This window comes from Varroa jacobsoni, unplaced genomic scaffold (assembly GCF_002532875.2).
Source record: "Varroa jacobsoni isolate VJ856 unplaced genomic scaffold, vjacob_1.0 scaffold_116, whole genome shotgun sequence".
NCBI classification, from domain to species: domain Eukaryota; kingdom Metazoa; phylum Arthropoda; class Arachnida; order Mesostigmata; family Varroidae; genus Varroa; species Varroa jacobsoni.
The window spans coordinates 55581-83211 of record NW_019213018.1 but is presented as its reverse complement, the minus strand read 5'-3'; the positions used below and the strand labels follow the sequence as shown (position 1 = coordinate 83211).

General features: G+C 41.2%; 1 protein-coding gene and 1 long non-coding RNA gene across 5 annotated transcripts in view; one reads left to right on the top strand and one right to left on the bottom strand.

The window, feature by feature from the left end:
* The window catches only part of LOC111266464 (uncharacterized), a 57052-nt gene that overhangs the window by 17336 nt on the left and 12085 nt on the right, over nt 1-27631 (bottom strand). The window contains exons 4-5 of one of the 2 annotated variants that reach the window (XR_015313472.1): nt 9417-9649; nt 8319-8460 (exon numbers count right to left, since the gene is read on the bottom strand). This is a non-coding gene — a long non-coding RNA (uncharacterized LOC111266464). Of the gene's footprint in view, nt 1-7773; nt 8461-9416; nt 9650-27631 lie in introns of those variants that run through there. The other variant, XR_002684116.2, reaches the window with a different exon arrangement.
* Nucleotides 835-25726, top strand: LOC111266449 (uncharacterized). 3 transcript variants are annotated; one of them, XM_022843953.2, is made up of 6 exons: nt 835-1868; nt 20960-21416; nt 21816-21939; nt 23197-23315; nt 24618-24867; nt 25058-25719. In XM_022843953.2, exons 3-6 carry the CDS (start codon nt 21923-21925, stop codon nt 25428-25430), a joined length of 759 nt encoding a protein of 252 aa, XP_022699688.1. In that variant the 5' UTR covers nt 835-1868; nt 20960-21416; nt 21816-21922; the 3' UTR covers nt 25431-25719. The 3 variants fall into 3 exon arrangements, with proteins under 3 accessions (XP_022699688.1, XP_022699693.1, XP_022699679.1); XM_022843958.2 differs by having other exon boundaries at nt 20956-21416; XM_022843944.2 differs by lacking the exon at nt 20960-21416 and having other exon boundaries at nt 25058-25726.

Sequence of the window (27631 nt, the reverse complement as noted above, 5' to 3'; positions counted from 1 at the left end):
AGAAACTATGGATAGGTATAGTATAACTATGTATTCTTCTTTCGTATTTTTCTGCAGTTCGCTTCCTACAAGTTCTCGTTTATCTTTTGTATACGAAACTGCATCTGTAAAGAAAAAAAATATGTGCTGAGAGATCTGGTTGCCTGCCACCCTGTAGGCTATTCCCGTATGTGCCTCACGGGTATTTCGCTCCCCCGCGAACTCGGTTTCAGTAACCCCACATTCTCATTCCACGTAACGACCGAGCCATCAAACTATGTGGAGTAGATAAACGGTCTGAAAACTGTGACAACAGTACCGCTTTGCGGGATCAGCCTAAGTGTAGCTAACAACATACGTATGTTGCTTATTTCCTGTTCCTTTTTGTAAACCGACCATGGATCGCATAGACGGTAAACGAACATCGCTTTGCATGGCAGTGTACAGTTCGTGTTCTATGGTTGTACCTATCGTATTCCAAAGGCTCTGTTCTGTCTAGCAGCCTATCCGCTTGCCTATCGGCACACTAAACCTCACGCTTCTTTTGCAGAAAAGTTGTTGAGACAGACTCGGCTGTCCGTTACTTTTCTGACAAGCAGAGTTGGGCAGGCTTGGCCATCGCTTGCCACTGTTACTGCGACGTTCTGTTCTTCTCGTGGCCCGCTCTCATTGCAAGGCCAGCCAAGAGACCTGTTTCCTCTGGAGAAACAAGATCCGAAGCGGCGAGGTCGATCCATTGCTGGAGAGGGCAACCGTCGGATGTTGAAAGAAGGGAGAGGGTCGACGTGTGCGGCCTACGAGTAGAGGCAGGTCTTCCGCTCGGCCGGTAGGCTCGCGCGGTGCAGGACGCTACGATCAGAGAGTGTACGACAGCGAAACAGCGTGTGCGCACTCTGCGAGATCCGTAACTGGTGGGAGTCACCAAGAGTCGGTAGCAAAAGTACGGGAACGGAAAAGTTAAACCGCGCAGGCCTCAGACATGCCCTTGCTGCAAGAAGCCTCTGTACGACAACAATGCTATTATTATAGCGGTCGTGGCGCGTCGAGCACGTATGAGAGAAAGCGGCACGCTGTCGCTAGACTTTGATGATACCCCCACGAGATTCAGCAGCAGGGCGCGGCTACCCGGTTGTCCAGTATTGTGTTTGCGATTGTCAACATAATCGCACTTGTTGTTGTCGCTCCCGTCAACGTCGTTGTCGTTGGCGCATTCGTCGTTTGCGGCTTTGATGTTATCGTTGTTTTTGTTGTCGTTGTGCTTCAGACCGTAGCGTAAGCATCAGCAGCAGCAACGTGGCCAATTGGCCTGCGCTTTTTTGGAGTAGCGACGCCGATGGTGAAGGATAGATTTGGAGCGGCATGAAGCGAACCGCTCCTACTGAACTACCGCATGCACTGTGAAAAGTGAGAGGGTGAGTTGCGCCCATTACCGTGTCCTTACCTGGCAGAGTGACTGTAAATTATGGCACAGCTGACAACAGCAAAGGCAATATCAGTAACGTAATAGAGGCCTAGATCTGCAGGGACATCCTGAGTGGCAGTGTGTGTAGCGTATTGGGTGCTCCTATGCAGGTGAAATCGTCGTATAGGACAACACGTATAGGACGTCAGAAGATAGAATTTTATTCATTGTTTGTCGTACTTTTGAGATATTACTCGCGGAAGGATTAAACATACATGGCAAAGTAGTGACGATACACGAAACGTCAATTAAAATGTGGGTAATGTGATATGTGAAATGGAGAGAAAAGGCTAAAAAGTCGTGTACTGGCATTGTTGTGTAGAAACTAGGAAACGTTTTCCTAGTTTTCAACGGGAACGAACCAGTTTGTAGGAAATGCCTTTGATGTTTTTGCTGACACTTGCGACGCTTAGTAGGCCTGGACAAGGTAAAAAGCACGCCTCTATATATACACACACACACACATATATAGACATGTTACGAACATTTTGTATGGTAAGGTAGTAAGAGTATTGTATAAGAGAGAAAGTGTTGACAGTCTCTTAAGCCAGGTGACTTCAAAATTACGTATTTAAGATAATCTGAGTTCTTTAAGGTAAGTAATGAAAGCCGAGATTCGGCAGTAGTAGTAGTAGTGGTAGTTTGTTGCAATACATTTATTGAACGTCTATGGTTTAAAGCATCTTGAAGATGATGAAATTTCTATAAGATCGATGTAAAGGATGCTCTTTTAGGTGGTCGATCGAAAATGTTGATGACGTTATTACGAATGTTGAGCAAGACTGACACGTGGGTAACCATGATACCGCTTAGGAACTGGACACGTAGTACCACACAGCTTTCAACAAAAAGGAGTTCGATATTTAGGTGCCACACGAATTGATGGACAGATAATTACTCGATCGTATTTCAGTTTGTATCACAGTAATTTTACTTCAAGGTATAAAAACTACTCGCATTACTTTTGGCCTAACAGAGTTCATACTATCTCGACAACACTGTACATATATATTGGAAAACACACAATGGACCGTATTACATTGTGGTTAGATGATATAATTCAGAATCGATTTTATAGACTTCATGAAATCACTGTACAAACCACCGGACAGCGACAACTGAACGAAAAGTACACATTGAAAACAAGGCAGACGAATCAAAGCTAGATTGGCGGGTAATTTATTGTCAACGTTTTGCTTCACTCGCCCTGTACTTTGCACATTTATCTATAATGAAGGCATCTCAACACGGAGCCGCTCGCTGTTACAGCCGAGTTTGAGCTCGAGTGCTGTTGATAAAAAGTGAGCAGGCACCATCTATTCGGGACAGCTCACAGGCCACAACTCAATAATTGCCTAATCGGTGTATGTGACGACTTTTGGCCTGAGCCTATAACTAGCAAAAAGGTAGAGAACATCGTTGCAACCCTCCCAATCCGACGCCGTTCAACAATGACGATACTGCGTACATATTTTTGTTTACGACTTTTCGTGTAGACTGGCTGCCGCTGTATTTTATAATATATTAAACAGTTCTGCCGAAAAAGTAGTTGCATTAGGAGACAAACGCCAAAGCAGACCTCTCTGTGAGCTTTTCCAAAATATATATCAAAATGCTTAGCTAAGACAAGTTTTTCTGCCACGTCACACACTGTTTGTCCCTTTATCCTTTAAAATGTCCATTGCTGAAGAGAACTAGTTATAAAAAAATTCTTCCATTGACAATTGGGCCGGCAAAATAAAAAGTGGGCAAAAAAAACTTTGTCTAGTTAATTTTTATATGAAGGGATTTCTCAAGATGAATGGCCGAACGTTTGAAGAACACTGCAATGATAGGAAACGGCCTTTACTTCTTCACCACTTATATATGAAAGCAAAATATGATTTCGACAATGTTTAGCCAACAGGCGAGTTACACAAGCATAAAAAATTTTTATAACAAGAAACATGGAAAGAAATGGCTTGCAGCGAATGTAGTGAACAAAAAAACTGAAGGGATTTGATAAAGATATATATACATGCGAAAAGATTGCTACTAAAGGTAAACATTCGTCTCTTCTCACCAGAAGTAATACTGATTATACAACTAAAAACATACACAGTAAAAAAATAAATATAGAAAATTATTTGAGCTTTAATCGAATTTCTGGTGTTTTATTTGAGAGGTATGGAAAAAAGGGGTGGTTATAACGCGATGAAAGCTAATTCCAGATCTCTGTACCGTCATCTCATCTAAAGAGAGGCTTTCCGGACCACGTCGACGGAAAGAGCGAACCCTATTTGAGGTATAAGCCTAATTAGACTCCGGTAGCTTGCGGTATGCGGTGCCTAGGTAATTCCTCCGCCGCATCATCATCATCAACGCAGCGGTGGTCGTACCTTAGACAGGACCTTTGATACATCATGATGTAGGCCTTCCATGTATTACTGCGGCAAATAGGAACTTAGAGCACTGCCTTTGCTATTTATCGCTACTGGAAAAGTCAAGTTCCTCTACAATACCAAAATAAAGGCTGGTCCGTAACCATAAGCGAAATCAGGTGGAAAAATATATTCAAAGTTCTTCTAAGTTCCGAAGTTTATCTCAATATTTCCACCTGTTATAAAGCGATGTAATTTTATAAAATTGATGATTATTTTAAGCAGTTAACTAGCATAGTTTTTAGGTCAGTATTGGTTAACAGTTGCACTAGTTGTGACCGTAAAAGTGCACAGAGCTGTGTTCTCTTCATAGATGCAGGAAGGATCTGTATCGTGTCGCATTGCTATGGTGAGCCCCTTATTCGAAGCCAGCCTTTATCCAACGTCTTCACAACCACTTTAACATCACAACGATGTTGAACAAATCATCGCAACATCACAACGGCCGTCTGTTATTGCCAAATAGCATGTCGATACGTACGTATCTTGTCGATAAGCGATACGTAACCATCTTAACTTTATGGTTGAGCATCTTTAGAATAACTCGTTGTGACGCCCACACAACAAAATCCCTTTCTACGTGCTAAAATATCCATTAAGCTCTGAATGGCTTTCAGCTTTCAATTCGGACTCTAAATAATGGGTTTATCTGATACAAGCATAACGCTTTTCCATAGCTTCATCAAACTGTGCACACAAACCCAAAATCACCCAAGCGAATCTGATAGCAGCAGAACATCAAGCGTAAAGTTAACGGTACGATACGCTGAAGTAAGCACTAGCTTTAACGATTATTATAAAAAGAATGCGGGATCTTATCATAGTAATTTATTTGACAATACGTTTTGATGAAGTTATGTTACCTATAATTTATGTTTTGACCCAAATGCTAAATTATCTTACCTTAATGAAAGACTCTCTCTAAATTAAATCACTGATTTAATTGATATCCAGTTGGGCATGAAGAACCCTGATTAATTCACCATTTATGAACAATGACCGATCGCTGTTGTGAATGTTAATTAGATTTGTGGTTAATACGGACGTACACGTCAGGCTTGCTGGGACTTAAGGTCATCCCCTTAGTCCAATTGAACTGGTCGCTTATGTGTTCCGGCCATGCAACACATTCATTACTCTTTATGGGTCCAGGATCTAGATCAATACTGTGAAGGTCTCTGGCAGGTCAGTAAAATGTCTGCTGAGCACACGTTAACAAAAGTTGCGGCTCGATCAACATTTTTATTGTAGTTTGATAGATATATATGGCTGAGAAATAATTTTTTCCGAATAAAACAGTCAGTTTTCAGGTTTTTTTTGAAAGGCCCCAGCCAGCAAAATGATTCCGTTTAGTTTCCGACTCTTCAGTAGTTTAATCCGCTTCTATCTCATAAAATGTCTATACAAATAAATCATAGTAGCTGCCAATCTTTGCGTTTCGTCTGTTCTATTCTGCTAATTGAATGGATGGAGTGATACGTCCTTCACTTTTATTTCGTTGAACTTGAAGCAATGGACATCATCTTACCACTGAACGAATCCGCAAGCGATAAAATTATGCAAACACACTGCTACGATAGAACAACAAACTTCATTGCAAACTTCTGCCACGATCAGTTATATGAGCTGGGATCATTATTCACGGGCATTAGGGCACCTGTCGTATCGAACTTGGCTTCGAAAGCTCTACAAGTTCAGATAAAGTCACCACCATTAATTTCTTTAAACAGTTGCTGATAATTCCTAAATTGATTTGTGAAATAAGAGCCCAATTGTTTGAAATAGTTAGAAACTACTTGTGTCGGAATGGACTCCACCACTTAAAACCGGCTACGGCCTTTTGGCTACAAACAGCCAGCTTCAACAAATCGCTGCTTCCACCGAGCGAAGGAAAGCTGTGAACTAGTCGAGCTTGTGGCATTGTGCCTAGGCAGCATGCTGATCGACGATTAGCGGCTGTGTTCGAATGAAACGCTGAGTACGGATTCCATAACGGATAATGAAGTTACCAAGATGATGTAACCTTAGAATATCAGAGAGCTATGCCAGCGTATGTATACTGGCCACGGATCAATCAAAACATCTAGACGCTGGGTCACATGTGCAACATCAAATAATTCGATCCAGCTTGGGTTACGGTCGTGGCGAACCTGCTCTAATCCGTGAAAACAAGTCAGAATAATTCGTAGCTGGTCATAGGCGATACATTTGCTAAGACAAGGGGTCAAGCGCCTCATCGTCGGCTACGATGTTCTTTACTATTCACAGTATCTTGGGCAGTTGGTCATCATCTCTGGGATCTAACTCACGTCAGAGGGATCTTTGGTTTCGCCTGCGATGAGGCCATCGATTTGGGTCGCTCATTGCCGTCCGACGTTCAATGTAACGGCCAAGCGTAGCGGTTAGCAAGTCCAGCGACGAAGATAACTGGGTGCCCTCTTGATGTTCTTGGAGAGCAGTCTTAACAACCCGCCCGACGTTGTTGGTAAATAAACGCCAGAAGAGCTGTTGCTCGGTTGGCCCACATAGACAGTGCTGGGCCTACGTAGGCCGAGCAAAAGGTTGCAAGACGACCTCGAATAGATGCCGGCAGTCACTATGTACACGGTTCAGGCCGACGAATTGAAAGGTATCCATCACGCCAGCCACTGCCAGTACTGAGTGCGAATAGACCTGTACGAGGTTTTGCTGGAAGCATGGGGTTTCTTTGTCCTAGTTTTCATCTATTTCGCCACAAATTTCATTTCCAGTTGAATACAGATGATAGTGGACACACCTCGCGCCGTCGACATGGAGACGATGTTTGAGTCGCATCCGACACACCCGTTAACGGTTTGGGGTCGATCTCCGCAGAAGCTTCCGAGCGATAATTTTTTTTACCTTTACCTTCCCCTAATCTTGCATTACCTAATACCACTTTTCCCGTTTTGCCTGTATTGTTATGCTTGTAACAATGCAGCAACGTTCCCCGGCCAGCCGGTAGGCAGCTTCTCGATTTTGACGAACTTACTACAAAAAAAGCGTTAAGGTTCAAAATGCAAAACCACTCCGCTCATTTTGTTCGACATGACGCGCGCAATTTTACGAGGACATTAACGAACTGCGTTAGTTGCATAAATTAGCTCTGAGATATAACGCTTCTTCGAAGTAGGCTTGCCCTCGTCTGTTCGTAGAATCACACTTTTATGACAGGTGAAAGAACTCGAGCGTTTATGTGAAGTCGGAAGCCGTCAGTAACATATCTTATTATACGGTTTTGCACTCTGTGCATTCATCTGATGAAAAAAAAGCGACTTCTCATGAAATAGCATGGTGTATCGCATTATACCGTTGTATCTAATCTGGGTCAGGGGTAACCTTATTGGATAGAAGTAAAACACATTAAGCCATATCACTGCCGTCGACTATCAATTACAGAAATCTTTTTAAAGTCTACATTCTATTAAGCTATGTCCGATAAAACATTGATTAGCTGGGGCTAACACCTTGCCCATAGGCGGAATCGAGGAAATGTTCGCCGACAGCCAGGCTTTATGATGCATCATTTGAGTACATTGAGATAAAATGATGAAACTATGAAAATGACTGCAGGTTTCACCCTTAATATGAACATACGAGTACCTGATGTCTGTGCTACGATCGTCGAGATAAGCTATAATGAATCAATGTTGGTTTGCAATCTAGTACCAAGAGCGTCAGGTATCTGTAATTATAGAAAAAGTGATATCTATAGTCGCGAAGAATAAAGCGAGATCTTCAAAATGTAATAATTCTTCTCGTTGTGCTCTAATTATGAGGTTATCGCAGCTAATTATGAGGTTAATACGCAGTTAGCTTAGTAAATGACTCCGAAGAACGAAATTGTGTGTCACTGCCACGATTACATTGATATAGCGTTACATTGGGGTTTCTGTTAGATTACTAGACAGTCCGATGTGAGGATCTGACTCTTAACAGAAGGCCTACAAATGAAACAAAATAGTTAAATCATTTTGTACTATATTTAAGGAAGCTCATTCGTGCAATATTCCGGCGTTCGTTAGAAATACAACAATCCACATGGAAAGCCTCCAAGTGTTTTTGCAGTTGATTTCGCATAGATTCCATGGAATATACGTGCCCATACTTCAATGTCGAAAGAAGTGTTTGCAATACCGTACTTGACAAGTTGTACTATAATCTCCCCGGGCTTTTATCTGCTTGTGTAGTATATCATTTGTTTTTTCTTTTAGCTATCACGTATAGCAAAAACTGTTAGGTTGTTCCAGGAAAATTTGGCGAACTTCTAACTTAAAATATTAACTTTAGATCTAGCATCTGGTAAATAGGCCAGTTTTTCGTGATAATTCTAACTCAAGTGAAAGTAGGTTTTCCCTGAATTGATTCCATGTCAGTTAGAAACGCGAACAGTGCATTACACGTAAAATTTTACGCAACTGCTATTAATAAAAAGAAACCTGCCCAAAGTATGCAGTCGTTATAGACGAGGCATGATTCAATTCCTACTGCCAGCCGGGGAGAGATCAGGTAAAAGAATGGCGTCGATCTGGAGAGAAATCAGGTTCTATGGCAGTGCCGGACGTAGGGTGATAATGGTACCTGTAATAGACACACAACAGGAGCACCCGCTACTATGAGATGCTCGTCGAGAATGAAACAAATAACACATCTCGCTATCTCGAGTGCCTCAAGAGACTTATCTACGGCAATAGAAATAATATTGTCTGGTTACTTGATTACTTATTGCCATGCCTCAGTTACTCCTCGGATGGAACAGAACAGTATCCAACGTTAGTTTCAGCCTGCTTATACTTCCAACAAAGACCCGCCAGATTACCGGGTTACAGAAAAGACAACTGCTGAAGTGATACACCACACAACTGATTTACGCTGAGATACTACTATCGTAGCAGAAGTTGCATATGGGAACGCGAATGGAAGCTGCCAGAACGTTGGGATGAACGTGTAAAAAAATAATTTCTAACATATTTTCAAGATTCGCGAAATTGATTTATAGCATGTTCACATGAATGTGGCCTATTGTTTCCTTCCCTTCGAAATAATCTTACAGGCTTTGTGGGGTACTCACGCAAAACAACAAGTCGGGCAGGATATTATCATAGATAACAAAAACTAAAGCGTCACCGGCACTAGCGCTAAGCGTAAATAGCTCCAACAAAGAATAGCCGAACAGAAATTGTCTCTCTTACTTTTCCGTGCTATAGCACCATACACGATAATTTTATCGTAATGTCTCAGCTACTCGTTGGATGAAGCAAAACAATATCCACCGTTGGTTGGTGATCGCAAAAAATGACTTATATCAATTGCATTTAGCGTCTTTTCTTCTATCGTTCAATGTTTTCGTGTACCTCTCTATTAAACAAGCAAAAAAAAAAAAACTAACGGCGTCATTGTGAAGTCAAATAAGACTTTTCCTCGTAACTTCGCACATACTATCAGATCCGACATTGTTTATGGATAGGCGCTTATAGTACAGTATATATATGATATTACGATAGCGTAACTGTAGTGGCAATGCTATTGGCATGTACCTCATGTCGGCCCGTTTACGGGCTTAATAGTTTCCACGCCAGAACATAGCCTTCGGCGCTGGCCTTGTAAGCATTGGTAATCCATGGATTCTACTAGTGTTTTTGTTGCCTGTCGAGAACAATACAAAACGTCTCGTTGGGTCCATTCGACGAATGTATGGGAGACGATGTCATACAAACGAGTAACGCGCGTCTGGAGTCTTATCCGTGAATATTTGTGAGGAGTTCGCTAGCTGAAAAAATTAGAGACTCGAGTTAATTTTTTTAAATCTTGTAGAAGCAATAGGTTTAATTCAGTTTTTTTCCTTAGGAAGTTGTCTTGGAAACGGTTGAATAGCAAAGGGCGCCTGGCGTACCGCCGTACAAATAAACTAATCCTGTACCCAAAAATCGCTTGATTTTAGACTGTCCGCCGCGTTCGGCGTATAAAGTTTGCGATTTTTATACCACTTTAGCCATCTGCCGCGCCGTATTGGATGATTAACTTGGCTTTAAAAGCTTAACCGCTAAAGCGGTTGTTGAAAAACTCCATAGAAAAGAGCAAATTTGCATTGGTCATAGAGATTTCGTTATCACATCGAAAAAAAAAAAGGAAACGTTTCTATAAATACTCAAGTATTAAGAGCAGATACAGTCTAGCCAAGGGCTGTGGTATCTATTTAACATTAGTTGATAGGAGTAAAGTTTGCTACCGCATGGTACAAGCATGTTCTTTAGGCATGAGACCTAGCTATTAGAACTGATGGCTCTAAATTAGCCGTACACAATTTAATAATACTTTGAATAACAGTACACTTGGACGCGTTACTCTTGTCCTACATAGAACGCTGTCGTTACTTGAGTTCTTCCCTTTCAACAGTATGTTAGAACATATCGCAAATATGTTACAGCCGAGTCTTCAGAACCGCTGACAGTTGATTCGTTCATTCGTGGGATTCCTTTGTACATAGTTGATTGCAATATGCGGAACACTGAACGATTTGATTCTGAACGGGTCGGCTATTATTTAGCGTCGCTTTGTGAGATCGAAGATAAGTGAGCAGGTCTCTAATTCAGTAGGTGTATATAAAGATGAGGATCCTTGAGGGTCCTTGTCAATATGACCGAGTCGTTTCGTCCGCGTCGTTTATAATGCTCCTTAGTAGCTTTGGACACGCGCACACGATCGGTCATATACATTATTGACCTTGAAAACTCTAGTTCTGCTAGAAAAGGGTTCTTTTTCGAACTTCCCGTCACCTGACTTTGATTCTTTATGTGCTCCTGCCTATAATATCTATGTGGGACCGTCCGGCACCACCGCAAGGAAATCGTAGACTTGTATTCAAACTCCAATGACCACGACGTCGGCCTTGAAAAGTTATTACTTCTCAGTTATTTAGCCAGACAGCTGGGATCATTCAGCTATTGTTATACGATGCAAATCCAACATTTGACGACTTATAGCAACGAACAAATAACTTTAAATCTACTTTCTAAGTATTTCAATCAAAAAAGTCGGCACAATTGCGATGTAGCTCAGCGTACCCGTTCTGCAGCTATCTGTAGTGACTTCATCTATTTCTGTCGCCGTCTTTGAGCAGTCAACTACCCAGCTTATTGTTTACGTAACTTTTACGCAAAACAGTTCCTCCGTTTAATGCACTTTCTTTTACTATTAGCCGCTTAATCAATGCAAGATACTTGGACAAATATAAGCGCGTGATCTTACGTTTGACCCGGTCGATTTGATACGTCTTCAATAACGAAACCCAGGTTTTGTTCTTTACAAAACCTCCCATAACGCATTTTGCCGCTATTAGCAGAAAAGAAAAAGCTCCTTTCATTGTTACCATTACGGCCGTTATTCATTAAATGCTATGCGAGATTTTATGACAAGTCCTAATCATGTTTGTGGTTGTACCGTAAGATGTATGTTCGACATTTAATTTCATTCGCATTTAAAACAAACAGAAAATACAGTGATTTGTATGATCCTTTGGTTCCCAACGTATTCGGTACTGCAAATACCTTAGATCACGAATGACGTAACCCTTTGATTCTATGCCTTGACCGAACGAGAACGTCGATGACGAGACGACTACTTATCCATAATATCGTCCATTTGTTCAATTACCGCCTTGCATTGATTTCCTCGGCTGTGTCACTGTAGTAAAACTAGACGACCTAACCACGAGTAGTGGTCCTGTGTGCTCTCAAAAGAAAACTCACACAACAGCAATGATATGGGGGGTAGTTCGCGTGCTTCCCAGGCTGTCCTCCTTCTATGAAGTGCTTGTATTAACTGAATATTTTAGGAAATGGCTAGTTGAATTTTAATACGGCATTGTCGATCAATTACTTTGACCGAGATTGACTCTGTGCGTTTATTCGAAAACGTAATTTATACTTGTAGCAAAATTCTATCATACACATTCGTCTTATATGCGTCTCATGCTTGGCTAGTAAGCGAAGCAAAAACTCTATAGTATCATACGTCACCGAAGGCTAAAAGTACCTCGTGCTGCATTTTGACGAGATATGCCTCTGCTCGTCGATCTGTTTTAAGGAAACGGAAAGCTAAGTTTTTTTTTCTAAAATATTTTTTACGACTCGCCCAAAAACATGGTGGTCGCAGTTTTTTAGTATATTGTATATAATAGATTAATTCTTTGATAAATTGAGTCAAGGCTTGATTTTGAATGTTTTCGAATGATACATTTATAGAGATATTACATTTTGTAATAAATATATTGGTTCAGCGCATATTCCAAGTATATTATAAAATAAAATTGCATCATACAGTGAACGTCTGTGCGATGCTGGCCAATTAAGGACAGTAAGAAGTAAACAGATCGACTCAGACACACTTTATAAAAGCAACTAACCCTATTTTTTTTCTCTAATTAGCTGATGCGAAGGTAATAAACCGAGATTTGGTCGCACACAAAGTGTAACGAACTAATCGATGTTAGCGATAATCAAATGATAAGCTAGTAGAAGCCGGTATAGTTTCAGGTTGATCATCCACCCTTTGGAATCGTCGACCTACAGGACCGTAAGACGGCGAAAGCATTTGAAGATTGGCAGCGTAAGAGGTGAACAACGCTACGCAACAGATCGGCACAGGACACACCAAAATCACTGCTTGAAGCACCTAGTTAAAGGACAAATTATCTTGCAGATGTATCGCAGAATTTCTCTCCTCTCTTGGCGATTTTAGTGTCAAATAAGATTTCGTAATAACACGAATAAATAGAATGAATCAACGCGGTCTTATCTATTTGTATGCGATTTATTATATTACAGGGATTCTCGTGGCTCTCTCGTGATTTCTTAATAGTAAATCTAGCTAAAAACAAGTCCAAGCCTCTTCGATCTAAACCAAAGCTCTGAATTGAATTCGTATGCATTCCTTTAGCACTCGCAGCTATCCTCTTTAAGTAAGCCGCTTCTCAAAATCACTTTTTTTTTTCAAATATCGCATCAAGGCTTTGTCCCCACAAGGAGGCTACTCGTACTGGTCCTAGCACATTTATTTGGGGGTTCCCACAACGGATCGATAAAACGTCATGGCAGTCGTACAAGTAACTATTGACCTAAATAATTACTTATTTTCCTTAATTTCCTAATTTTGCTTGACTTCTTATGAAGTCGTATCAGTTCCTCTGTTCGACTAGGGTGGTTGCAGCCCCGTATCGTATATTCTATCCTAGATTTCATGTTAAAATTTGCCTATGATTTGCCCTCACAGCACCGTTCGAGTGCTTCGCTGTGTTATTCCATTAGCCTGTTTAAGCAACTTCCTCACATTTTCTTTAGTCGTTCCGTCGGCTTGCTCTGGTAGTCCAGTTAGGTGAATTGTCATAATCCACTATCGTATCCTGACCATCCGAAACGGGTTTTCCATGTGCCCGTACTGATCATCCCGTGCTTGCACTGTGCACCAAAGTGTTGACGTTTGCGTCATCTCAAGATAAGATCGTAATGATAAAAAATCAGTATGGATATTAGACCGATCGAAAGGCCAATCCAGCAAATGATGTAAAAATCCTGATATTCTTTAGAAATTTTTTAATCGCATAACTGCGAATTATACGTACGTATGGTACGATTGTTTTCAAAGCTCAACGTTGTATCGATTGCACGTAGCAAAGAGGAAAGTTACTTCTTCAGTCTGATACTGTATAGCTAGCTAATTGGCAAGTATAATTAAAAAAAAAAACTAATTTTATTACCACTCAATAATAATAATGGAGTTCATTGCATAAACATGTTTTTTTCAAATATGCCCGTCATCAAACATAGAGCTCTCTCGTCAGCACAAACCCGCACGCAAAACATCACAAAAACCAATAAGGCCGTTTTCGTTAAACAACACACACACACACACACATATATTGTCGAAAAAGTATTGACCATTTTAGGCCACAGTTGAATCAAATGCGTTTAAAAATTTTACAGTAATGTCACTAAATGAAGTAAGTACCGATTTTGTCGAGGACCCTTCGCCATAGTCGCATCACTGTATAATTCCGACAAAATAAATTATGACAGACGATTTTTGCACGGAGCCATTGAACCATTTAACGAGTACCGACACCGAAATTGATAACATAAATTAAATACAATAAAATTGAAATGATTTAAATTTTTTTGTTGGACAGCATGTGGTTCGATGTTGTCACGGTCGCCTTCTCTGCTTACCAGTTTCGGTCACTGTTTTTTTCACTAATTCGATGTAATCTTATCGGCTATCGGCTGATGTTAGTAATCTAAATCATTAAACAGATAGCATAGCCACCTCTAGCGTCAGTCTCGACTTGATACATTCAACTACTTTTCGTTCATTTACAATTTAAGTTACATGTAATTAATTTTTCACCGTCCGTGACAAACTGCTTTCAGGATAGCCCGTGTACGCTGTGTTTCTGCAGAGTTTCGCCGCTAGAAACTTTAGGTTGCATACAAACACTGAGTTTTCTGTTGAAATTGTTCAAAAACGTTAAGAAAATTAATTTTCTTTCGTATTCAAGACACTCGATTTGTCACTTTTAATAGAAGCATTCAGATCAATTCAGTCGGGTCTCGGCTTTCAGGTGACACCAATGCCGATTCGGTCCGAGTCATATCGCCTAAAAGAGTTGATCTTTGGAGCCACCTCCCTAGAAGAACGGTCAATACCTGTTTGACGACCTTATATATATATATATATGAAACTCGTACTTGTTTAACATATATTATATTCGTAGCACATAATTAATGTTGAGATCGTATGAAGTGAAGGTTTGGTAGGCCGATATTGTCGAACAAAAAGTAATGGTGCATTTTATTTATAGACTAAAAATTAATTACTCTATTATTAGCGATCTCCGTCTCAAACGACTGCCGATGACTTCAAGATTCTTCCTCTTCCTCAGTGATGAGGTATACTTAATTTAGCCGCGTAATTATTGCAAAATCACTAACAACATATAGAGTGGTTCAGCATCGTCTGCAACACCTCGCTACGTTCTAAACTACCGTCAGTGGAGCGTAGGCCAAATCCAAAAGCGCCCTGGACCACTTGGACAACGTAAAATATCGTGACTGTTGGAAAAAGCATCAAGCAAGATACGATAACGTTGTTTCAGCGTCGTTCGGAAAGCAGTTGCTGCTTTCTGTAAGAGTCTGGTGATGCATCCTGCGCTTAACCCTGTACGATTGTCCACAAAGGATTAAGCTCAGTCAGTTATTGCCCTCAACGTATGACAAAGCCCGTAGATAGCCAACTATGATTAAAGGATCAATATTCAGACCCTTTTACGGCGGTGAATAGGATCTGGAAGGCCATCTTTGCCAGAGATCCTAAAAAAGATTGTGCTCCACACATACATAAGAAGAACCTAGCGTTCAAATAGGTTTAAATTGCGCCCTTGAATGCGTTTTTCTCATAATATCAAAGCAATTCCACGACTCGGTTATCTCTATAGTTAACCTTGATATATACACGTCGAGATTAGAAATTCTGTATTGAGCGCTTTATCGATGCGTATATCAGTCGTCTAGAAAGGTTATTGTGTAATATTTTATGCTACTCATTTTTATAAAGGCAAAAACGTCCATATTAAAGGATTTTGGATCCCCCAACTCGTTCAGGTAGCTTGCTTCCAGTCATGACTCGAGTAATTTGCTAGTAAACGAAGATGAGTCAACTTTAGCTGAGTGTATCCGCATGCGTCATACAAAAGATATGACTTCTTTATACCTTATACAAAAGGTAAAATGAAGATATATGTCGTTTCGTATCTGAGCTTGCGTCTGCGAAAGAGTGATAACCCGGTCATCGCCGTTAATGGATACATATAATTTTCTTCGTTTGAAACTGAAAATATCGAGAGTGCCTGGAAAAGACGCACAAAGGAAGAGATCATAGCTCTTTTATACGGCATCGATCTGCAGTGTAAAATAGAATATTTAGGCCTCTTGACAACTGGATATCGAGGAGTAGTTATGCAGGCACAGAGAGAAGCCGTGCGTGCCTTTAACGCAAGAGATTAGGTTCACTTTAAATTGGCAGCGCGATTTCGGTATATGCGTTCGAATTATTCACGTTTAAGGTACGATAAATATGTATTATACAATGCAGCGGTCTTATGCATTGGAGAAGACATGGAAGACCTAGCTAAACACAACGCTCTATCAGTACAATCTTCACTACATCTATACAGAATCGAACAAATTTATTAGCGAATTATTGAGTAGTGATAGGACCTATTTTAATGTAGCAATGATATGCCCACACCGATATGTTATAAACACGTCCTGTATTCGCCATGAGCAATAAGTATTGATTACCCAAAAAGTAGAGAATGTTTAAAGCTGGCCAAATACCTTTCAAACGAAAATCGTTAACAGTAGGATTGCGGGATGGATGGAGGCAAATGACAGAGTCAGCTCTTGATTAGACGCATAGCTATATAGACAAAAGCTTCTCACTGGGCAAAAAACGAATGATGCAAAAAATATATATTTCTTGGTCGTTTTTAGAAATACATGCATATTACTGCTTATAGCTGGGCATTATTGACTTTTAGCATATACAACTCTGGGTTAACATAAAGTTTTGGCATAATGTTGTTGTTTTGTAGTTATGCTGCTCTCTAGATATCTTCTTAGCAATGCTATGTACAGTCAGTTCAAACTACCTAACAGATTGGGCTGATACAGCACCATCCCGTTGTAGGTAATAGCACGTGACAAACGGAAGCAGGACAACAGGCGAAACAATATGGCGCTGCATTGATTTATGAATACTACAGTTCTTCAACTGACACTACCGTGCTGCTCTGCGCGTCATAAACGAACAACAGATGCACAAAGGGTGGAATTTGTAGCTTTACCGACGCTCCCTTTCCTATCGGCCTGCCTTCTGTCGTCGCGAAAGCCGTTTTCCGCTTCACATCCGGCCAGTGCGATCGTGTGCAGAAAGGACAAACAATACCACCGTGCCATCGAATTGCTTTATGGGACGGCGGGGTTTGGCTGACGAAGTCGGCCTGCCGCTCGCTTCTAGAGGTAACAATGTCACCTGAAGCGGCAGCAGCTGCTCTGGCGGCCGTGGAAACAGCAGCAAATCGTGGCGTTAGTTCGCAGCTTTTTCAGTAGTTCCCTTGTTTCCCGCGCCATAAAAAGTTACCCCCATACGTCGACACTCCTGCAGAGAGGCAGCAATAGCAGACGACGAAGTGTCGTCAAACTTCGAATTACAGTCAGCACGACCCCACAAGTACTCTGTTACTTCGCGAAAGGAGACCTTCCTGTCGTCGGCAGAATCCGCTTCTTTTCTTTCGGGACAAACGAATGTATCGTCATAACGGTGATCCGATGCCACGATTGGCAGGCAGCAAAATTTCTGCAGGTTCAAAAAAGAGGTTTTACTGGGGTGGTATTGCTACTATCTTTCTTTGCCTGATGTGGCACCTTCACAGCCGAATGCGGTCGCCGGCCACAGATAAGTGGCACACCAATGCTATTGCTGTGAAACAACCATCTATCTATAGGGGAAATCTCCACTGGCATGGCAAAAGCCGGTGGTTTTGAACTGTTAGTATTTAGTGGTCGCGTGGCACTATTGTCCCATTTGGAGTCTACAAATACATTGAATTTATTTTTCGCGTGATTGCCTCGATTGTTGTTGTTGTTTTTTGCTAGTATTGATGCAAATACATAAGAATTGGTTTATAGCACTAAATAGAAATTTAGTCGATGCGTCGAAAGCTGTCTATCACGGAGGTATAGACTTCAGTAAATAAGATTGCGCAGTAAATAAGATTGCGCAGTAAATAAGATATTAATAATTTCTATTAGGTCCCTGACTTAAAATTTCTATTTTTTTTTCAGCCAGTGAATAACAAACAATGCAGCGGAGTATTAAAATTGCAACTATACATTAATAGAGTCAACTGCTGAATAATGAAGTTTATCCCTAACAATTAATACGCTTTGATAAAAGGCACTGAGCATCCGTAACACGATCAACTTATGAAAACCACTTCTCTACTGGGTCTATAATATATTAAGGATTAAAGAGATACTGATCATTTGAAGTTGTTCTTGAAATTGAGATCAGTTTCATATAATTTCGATAACCTAGACAAACTTTGCATAGGTTTTTCAACACATGTTGGCCTCCTCGTCCTCGTATGTACTACTTTTGTCAACAGTCTTGGATGTGATCATCACCAATGTCTAATAGCTCAAGCATGCGTCATAAATCGCTTTCTGTACATATTATGCACTGCAGTCGGCACATATACCCTATTCTCACTCGGTTATTATCGGCGTACTACCCTACGGTTGGGCAGAGATAACTAGGGTAAATGGTCGTGTGACACCCGTATAAAAATCTTATCATTCTATCAGATTTATTATTTAGCTGCACAGCAGCGTGCAAAGGCTTAACTCAGAAGTGCCCCTAATCACCTTCTACCGTCTGCCCTTCTACAGAAAAACAATCCAAAAACAGTATATCCCTTTCAGTAGCTACCTGTTGTCTGCTGGAGAGACAAGCTAGTCAGTTTAACATGCATTGCACACAAGATGAACGAATTATCCAACTAGGCGGATTTAGGTCTATTCGCTTGACAATATGTCGGATAATGCTTTTTAGAATGTATATGGACCTGTATCTAAATGCCAGCTGTGAGCGTCCGTGGACGGCTCATGAGCCGGAACATATCAGCCTCACCCATGCTTAAATGGCCCATCCCATAGGCCCAACAAGATTCTCTTTCACATATTAATACCGCCTTCTTGTGATCGTTTTTAATAAATTCGTCCATCCACGTTCGTTTCGTGTTCATTCTATCACATTTCCTCTCCTCATATCTGTATCTCTTTCACTCCCGTCCTCGTATTCTCTTCGCCGTATTCTATTGTTGACTGGCAAAAGGGGCATCGAAGCGGAGGTCCAATCGTTCTCATGTTCGGGCAGTCTCTCGCGTATCCTCTATTCCGCATCTGAGCCGTCACGCAAGACAGACAAGCTATATGATATGCGTGATAGATATAACAGACTCAAAACATATCCGATTCAATCAACTTCTTTTGCCGTTCAGAACTCGATCATCGAGCTTCTCATGCTGTTCGCCCATCTCAACGCCGTTCTAAGATGGCTAAACGAGAAAGTTCTGTTGTCCTGAGAAGCATCAGGCGAACGGAACTATGCAAGCCATTTTTGCCCCTCCCTCCCCCCACGGGGGGGGGGGGGGTGAGAAAGATCACGGATGGATGCCGAGAGCCAGGAGTCTGAAGGCTGACGGGAATAAGCGCACTGCAGCCTTCGCGTTAGAAGCACCACAAAAGAGATAAGTTTTGTAAGGCGTACACCTCACAAGACGCTGCGGCCACGGCGATGGGGATTGAAGACCGCCTGTCGTTGCTGTCACATCACACAGGTGGTGGCGGCAGCTACTATGGTACGATAGTTCCAACAACAGTGGCAGACTCAAGGTGAGCGGGCGGCGGTAGCAGCGTCTTCAGTAACAATCTCTGGCGACGATCTGTCATGCCCATGTATCTTTTCGCATTTCGTTAGTTCCGCGCCAGAATGTTTTGCCCCAACCCTGGCCGGTCGATTCGCCTGCACGTAGTACGTGCGACAACGGAGGGAACGATGAGCACTGTTGGGAAAAGACGACGAGGAAAATGAAGACTCAAGGGCATATCTTAATGCCGCTGTTTCCATTACCTCCTGTGACAGTTATTGCCCGCTACAAGTCGCGTGATGAAGCTTTAGTTAGTGGCGGCAGCATTAGCTTGATACGCGTCGCCCAGGTGACATTTGGAGAAGTCAAGACTTACGGTGACTTGAGGTGACATCACCGCAAGAGAAGCCACCTAGGCGTGGCTGGACGTGAGGTGGCGTTATCATTGTTTTCATTGTATTCACCGATGCTTTGATTTCTCGTCATGTGTAATCAAGAAAATGTTGTTTGTACAACAACCGGTACCTCGACAGGTGTTTTAGTTATCCATCGACTAAAAGGATGTAAACGCAATAGAGCGGACGAAGTGACGTGGAACGAAACAGAGTATCGCGACTGGCGTCGTCTTTTAGCAATGGAAGTGAAGCTGCTGCTACTTTTCGTCAATCGTGCGATTGATGTCAATCGTGGCGATAATGATAAAGATGATTTATAATATCTAAAAAAGAACCTACCTAAAGAAGCAGCCAAGTGTGGGACAGGTAAAAAAGATAAGCATTAAAGGTAGTAGGCGTTCATCTTGTCATGGAAGTACAACAAAAAGGAAGGATTATGGGGTGGAGTAGAACTTAGGATGGAGAAAGAAGGTGTTTGAACCCAGCCAACTACCTCGTTACCAAACCATAGCTCTATACATGATTTCTATAAATGCTTGAGGAGAATGGTGTCTAGCTCTTTTGATATCCATTTAGCGGCGTAGGCCGTTGAAAGCAAGCATAAAAGAACACGCGATCCCAGTTGGAACGGTAACTAGTTATGGCTACAATTGTAAAAGCTATTCAGTTACTGGAAATCGTTAGTGAAATAGAATGATTCCCTGCTATACGATTACGAACAGTGTCGACCCTCTAGAAGGCCTTAAGGAGCCTGGCAAATATCTAAACTCAGGCCCTATTGTAAATACTGTACTAACGATTGCTAACATTTTATTATTTGGACTGCCAGCTTTTTTGTACGGCTTTTTTTTCTATAGATGTGAGGGTCCATCGCAAAAAAAGCGCCGTAATATATCTATATACTCACATGTTAGCAAAAACACAAATTTCATAAATCCCGTTAACTGACCATCTAACCGTTATGATGACTTGACGAATCGTACCTGATAAAATTGCCATTTCATACCGATACAGATGAAGCAGTGAGGTCACGTGACGGATTCGGCTAATGGCATTACTCTTCGATGTCTCAACAGAACAAGCCATATGGAAGAACAGATAGATATACGTATAAATGTAGCTATAGCTGAGACAGGTGACAATAGCACCACTAGATTTTACTCTGATGTTTTGTTTGTGTTTCTAAATTTTGCGAAGTAAGCCCGAAATCGACGACTTGCATGGGTACGTGCGCGATCGAGCTGATGACTGCGCGTGTTTGTACTCGAACGAAGAACGTCAAGGTTGACTGGCAAAGCTGCGTATTTCAAACGACGTAAATTCTTCCGATCTGACGATACCGTGCGCCGCTGCGATGTTGACGTTGGTGTCACCGTTATTCGTTAGTGCGTCCTGGCGTTCTGTTGGCTACTCACATCGTCATATGAGGAACGATGAAATTTAGTTTGCGTTTGGGATCAGGCTGGAGGAGCTGGCGGATGGAAGGATTCGCACCCCGGAAATAATTAAAAAACCTAGTACGCTCAACGTCATCCAAATTCCCTAGCTCATCTCCATTTGCGCTTGCCTGTTCGTCTCGCCAACGACGAAAATCCAGTTATGCTCGTGTGTCGTTCTTCACGCTGGCGACGTAATTTATACATCGTCGAGAGAAAACGGTCCGCTAATAACAGTTCGTTCCGTAACGTTAATCTCGTCTAGAGCTGTATTCAATAATTTTTTAACAACTTTCGTTAATATCTACGTTCCTCGTATTACTCTGAGGCCATTCTATTGTAGGCACAAATTAACTTCTAACAAAAGCGAATGATAACACAACAAATCGGTGCGATTTAGTCAGGGGACAATTTGCTGATTGGAATAAAATAGCAAACGATGCAATGCGTAACCAGTGCTCCCGTTCGAAGTTTGTTTCAACATGTTACGGTACCTGTAGCAAACAATAGATTGTTAGAATTATTTTCCTAAAAAAGGCAAGACTAACCTAAATCTCAATGCATTTCTATTCTGCCTCTCGACTTGGCAGTAAGATAATACTGCTCCATTGCCTATTTCAGGCTGTGTTTACTCGGCGATCGCAGCGTGCGCAGACGACGTACAAGAAGAGGTTGCATCGACCAGATTTGTTGTAAATATTGATCAGCTCAACGCGTACTGTGATAAAATGACCTCCGCGCATCAGTGAGTACTATGCCAGCACCGTATGTGAATTAACATAAATAAAAAAAAATCCAAGATAATAAGTCAGCGTAGAAAAGGAAATTCGCCCGAACTGATATACGTTCATGTTCAAGCGTCTAAAATAAGTCTAGCGTCTACGCTATAACTAAAATACCCTCATAGACTTTGTTCGTTAAGCAAGCTGTTACTGTGTGCCTGGGCGACCCGTACCCTGTTTTTGCAAAGTAATGTGCGATTCTGAACCTTGGCCTCTGGTGTTGCTAGATGTACGTAATCACTATTATGGGGACGCCATTATAAAGACAAGATGGCCGTAGCCCGTACTGTGAAGTAACATAGAACAACTACAGACCGGCTGAATCATTGTATGTATTCAAATTTATTACGATTTGCTATGGTGCTTCTATGCAAACTTTGTTTTGATTCTTATGGTATATTTTACGTGCAAATCGTATGGATATGCTGACTAGCGTCCCTGATCTACGGCTGAGTACGGACGTCTTTTTTATTTATAAAAATACCCTTTTGTTTGTGTGCTTTCTACCAAAACACCGGAAGAAAAGCTTTAACCAATCATCACCTAGCCTCAACAGACTTTGAAGCAGCTCGATATTTGAATAATTAAATTACAATATCATAAAATTGCGTATGGACGATATCGTTAGAAGTGCGATAAGGTTAAAGTAGCGATTTCTGTTTCAATAGGCCTTAAACCTACTATAAGGTTAGAGTATTTGCTGGAATCGTAGCTATTCGGAATCGGGCAATAGTTAAACTTCGGGCCGTGCTTTCACCGTTTTCATCAACGAAGGCATACGAAAATGGGCACATATCTGTTCCAGGTTCAAGAGAGGACAAACAGTCTATCTAACAGACGATAAGCCAGTTCAGTCACGTAATCTTTACTTTTATAGTAAAACGCCGTTTAATAACATTTAATGTAACATTGTCGACCCGCGATCAGCGTAGCAGTATGACGATCAAACCTTAAAATATCTTAAAATAAATCAAAATAATATATCCATATAAATTAACAATAAAATAACATATCCATATATATAACAGAGCATGCGGCAGCATGGCGCACTTTCTTCTAATATTTGGGCAATTAAAAGAGTACTTTCCGCTTATAGCTTTACACGTGTAACCGTATTGCTTGGATGATTTTATTAGTTAGCATGTTTCGTCTAATTTCTTTTTCATATATTAATATAATAAATACAAATTCGAGCTTTATAAAGGCCCCCGTGATTCCAGCTGTATCTTATTCGAAAGTGAGACCTGTCCAACCGAATTAAGGACAGCGTATAATCACGCAGTGAAGGCAGAACAGGACCTCCTAAAGGACCTATGCAGACCTGGGCCCTTTCAAGAAGGTGAGTAAAGCGCGGATGCTTTTCCATTTTTTTTTTTGAGCCGTTTGTTTATCGTCGAGACGTGTTAGAAGCATTACTATTTAGAGAAAAAAAGTAAAGTATTTTTAAAATAAGGCAGGATTACCTAAAACGTTTAGACGATTTCGATTATCTGGAGGAAACCGTACGGTTTTGAGCTTTTATACCTGTAAAAGTGCAAGCTCCAAGCGGACCAGATTTCGGAGAATAGATTGTAAAGATCATTGGCGTTCAGAGGTACTTAGTCATTCGCTTAGTTTTGATTAGAAGCATGGATTTCATAGAAGAAAGTTTATAATGGGTACAGAATCGACAAACAGTAGTGTCTTTACCATTGCAAACCGTTGCTAAATCTATTCGTAGAATATTACGTACATCGAACTTTAACCAACATACCTAATAACTTCAGCTCCTTGAGTACTACAATTAAAAAGATCTAAAATTTATAACAGAAGAAAAACTGGGTTATTAAAGTTTCCGTCGGCCAAAAATGGCAGTCTGCGGAATACGAAATTCATAAATAAGTCTGAAACACTAAATGTAAAGCGACGCAATAAAAATGACTTCTTACGTTCGCTTGCTCCGAATCAGACATCAACATGATTGGTGTATTCAATATCAACTATTAGACAGGGGATGCGAATAGTTGTGTTGCAATGAGAGGAGCTCTAAATCAACTCTACGCTTTAAACCCTGTGACCTTGCAAAGACGAAACGGGCAGATTAGTGTCAGAAGAGGTTTCGGCCTGAAGTAATCATATGGACTTCCTTTGATATTCAAATTTTCTGAAAATTCCTGTGAATCATTAGTGTGAAAATGAGGATACGCTGTGGCAAGTTGAGATGTCACCGAAGTGCAGAAATTTAGCCCGGCATGAGGAGGTCACGATAATAGACGGCTACCTCAACTTTAATATATTGCACATTTCACCACATATAATTTCAATTCCATGCAGACGCTTTAGAGGACCGTCGTGTATCCGTGAACTTCACCGGTACCTCTGAAATTAGGAATTTAACTTCCATGACACCGACAACAAATTTTTTGATACTAGTCTTGTGCGAAACAACTGCGCGTATGTAAATACAGAAAAGGACAATGGCCACAGTTGGTGGTAAATGATGTTGATAAGCAGGCCGAAATATTAGGTCTATTAACTGATAGTACTGACGTGTGAAATTAAGTGTTTGTTATACATCTAATTATCTCTGTTCTTCAAGTAAAGTAAATACGCATCGAGTATTTAGAATAAGGATTATAGATAAACGTTTCCAATGTTTCAGAATACTTTCGGGAAGCTGCTTGCATGGCTGAGTTATATTCAGAACGCAGCAATCCCTCCGGCGCAAACGAGCGAACCTCCGCATCTACGACTTCACGTTTAAATTCCGCGGGCGGACCATGCAGAAAGCAGTATTCACGACTATTATACGTCGCTTTTGAGGCAGCCCGTATTCCGCGAAATAATACTTTAAAAGGAAAACTTACTCACGATATTCATGATAATATGTCTACTTTACAAAAACTTTGCTGGTAGGTTGTACAAGAACATTTGTATAGTGTGTTTAATAACCTCAAGCGATCGCCTTACCGGTGATATGATTTTACTCGATCCAAGCTTCATAAATGATGTATACCTGAGGTCGAAACAGATTTCACAGAATTGTGTGCGTTTTATTACCTTTACAGTTTTGGTGAATTTTGTATGTTTTTTTTCTTTCAGCGCATACTACGCTGTGTATGAATGTACCCAAGCCCACGCAAGTCGCTGCGGAGGACTCGGCAGGATGAAGTTCCCATTACGTCAAATTTATCAAGGTCTTGAACAACACTGTCGGACGTATAAGTCCACCTGCTTAATACACGTCAAGCATCCGCCGCCCCCGCATCGGCCTGGTGTGTATCCGCCGGGTTTTTCAAAGACACCCGCTTATGGCGGATCGTCCAGCGGCAAGAAGGTGAAGGCCAGGCCGCTTGGGCCAGCTGCAGGAAGTCCGACTTTGGCGACGACTCCCGCAATATCTCATTCCGGTATTGCGGTCGCCTCCGTAATGCTTAGCTTCGTCCAATTGATTCTCTTCAAATTCTGTCGATAGCCTTGCTCTCAATAGTTCTTCGCTCATTTTGAATTAGTTTGTTTTTTTATTATTGCCTATAAAATAAGATGATCTAAATATCTTAAATCTTAGCGAAGTCACAATAACGAATTACATCTTGCTGATCATAGCCTGTGCGACTGCCGGTCGCAGAACAGCGATACGTAATGGTATAATTTGATTATTAAGAACACTTTATACGACTGAATAATAATAAAAAGTTTTTAATTAAACCGGCAGACAATCTCGTCCATTACTTCTAGCGCTCCCACTGTCAGCAGAAATAGCTTCTAGTTTCCTATTAGCATTAGATCTATGAAAAAAAAAACTCGAATTCCGAGATAATTTTTGAAAATTAACAGTGATAGCTACAACAATAACAACAAGAAAAGCAACAGAGTTCAGTAGACAGTATCTGTCAACTTATCAGGGCTCGTGGATTACGGTCCACGACGAGGTTTCTGGGATAAAAGTGGTCTTCGCGCGCTCGCCTGGGAATGATGTGGGGAACATCATGTTACAGCACAAAGCAGGGGTGTTTAAGTGTGATTTATGACTCGTACACGATACAGGCAGACGATGCTCAAGACTGTACCGTTGAAGAGACGAAGGAAAATAACTACATAGAGGAATGCATGCTACGAGGAGACAGAAAGCAAAAATTCAAGCCATGCTTTAGCTATAGGATAATAGAAACAGACGGAGAGAAAGATAGAGCAAATGCGACTACATGCGTAAAAACACGCAGACACGCCATGCTCTATGCATAGCATCCCTCGTGTCTCTCCTGAGGCGCGCGGTGTTGCTAATGCAAATCTCGCCGGGAGACACGCCTTGACTCCTTACATGTTCTGCCATAGATCAAGCCAGTTTCCTTCCGGGAAGGGATATCTTATAGCATGAATCAGTGCGTCTATGTCCAGAGGCATCCGCCTCCTATGACATCTTTACCCTAAGAAAGAAGCACTATAAGTGACCTGACAAGCAAAGAACTGAGAGCAATACGCTTACAGCAGCGGTAAGAGCTCGTCATTAACCTATACAATGGAGATGTGTTTATACAATGCCATTTATTTCATATGTCTGATGAGTCGACTTGACTGTACATTTGGATAAGAAGAGGGCGTAAATCTTTTACCAAGAGAACAGATACTTTTAGGTGAGGACGTGAAATTATTGCTATAAACGATTTTGCAACTAGCTAAAGATCCAATCCTTCACCCATTTATTACAAAAGCTGTAGCAATTCTGCTGCGGTCTATACACTTTTAGGTCCTTACGTAGTATAATTATTGTGCGTGTCCTTTTTTATCGTGACGAAAACGAATTATTAAGTAACATCTACACTTGAGTGCGTACCATAGACTCGATAGTGTAGCCAATATAATGTCGTGTGAATATTCCGAGAGACTAAGATAATGGTATTTCGAAAAGTATTCTATCCATTAAATCCAATCCGTGTCCAATAAAAAGCGCTGCTGCTGTTTTTCAGCGATGACTGCGATAGTGTCAAGTCTGTTATCATAGGCTTATTTGGTATGAATCAATGGTCCGGATCTAAGTATCTGCGCTAAGACCTTTCAGAATGGGAGCTTATAGGAACGTGACCAGACCGAACGCGCTTTCCCTGGGAGGCCAAATGACTCTGAAGCCGGGAAGCTGTGCGACACTCCAGACCAAGGGTCGGCCGAGAAAAAACTTTTCTATAAATACCTTAAAATAAAGGTAGTAGTAAAAAGTGAATTGGTTAAATCATCTCTAGCTTTGCCTTCCTATTTCGTACTCGGCTCTTATATCGGCTCGATATTAAAATTCGCAAGTAGCGCTAGCTAGGCCTAGTGGGATAGTTGTAGAACCATTTGGAAAAATCGTTTTAATAAATTTTACTTTAATATCGTTAGTTTCTTCATTCACGGAAGATATTTGAGTAACTTTCGAATTCTGGGAACTTCTTAACCGTAGCTTAAAGCCAAGGAACAGCAACATCGTCTTATAGTCTATAACGTATTCGTCATAATCAAGATATTTCGTTGTCGTGCTGGCAATTTACCTGTCGTCCCCGGAGCCTTCAGGCACTATGTAATTCTCTTAGAAAGTGATTCTTTATTAGAAATACAATTGCCTCTAATTAATGAAGTTCCGCCTTAGGAGACCGACATATCTTGCGACAGGTTTTACTGGTCGAAACAGTCGATTGCGTG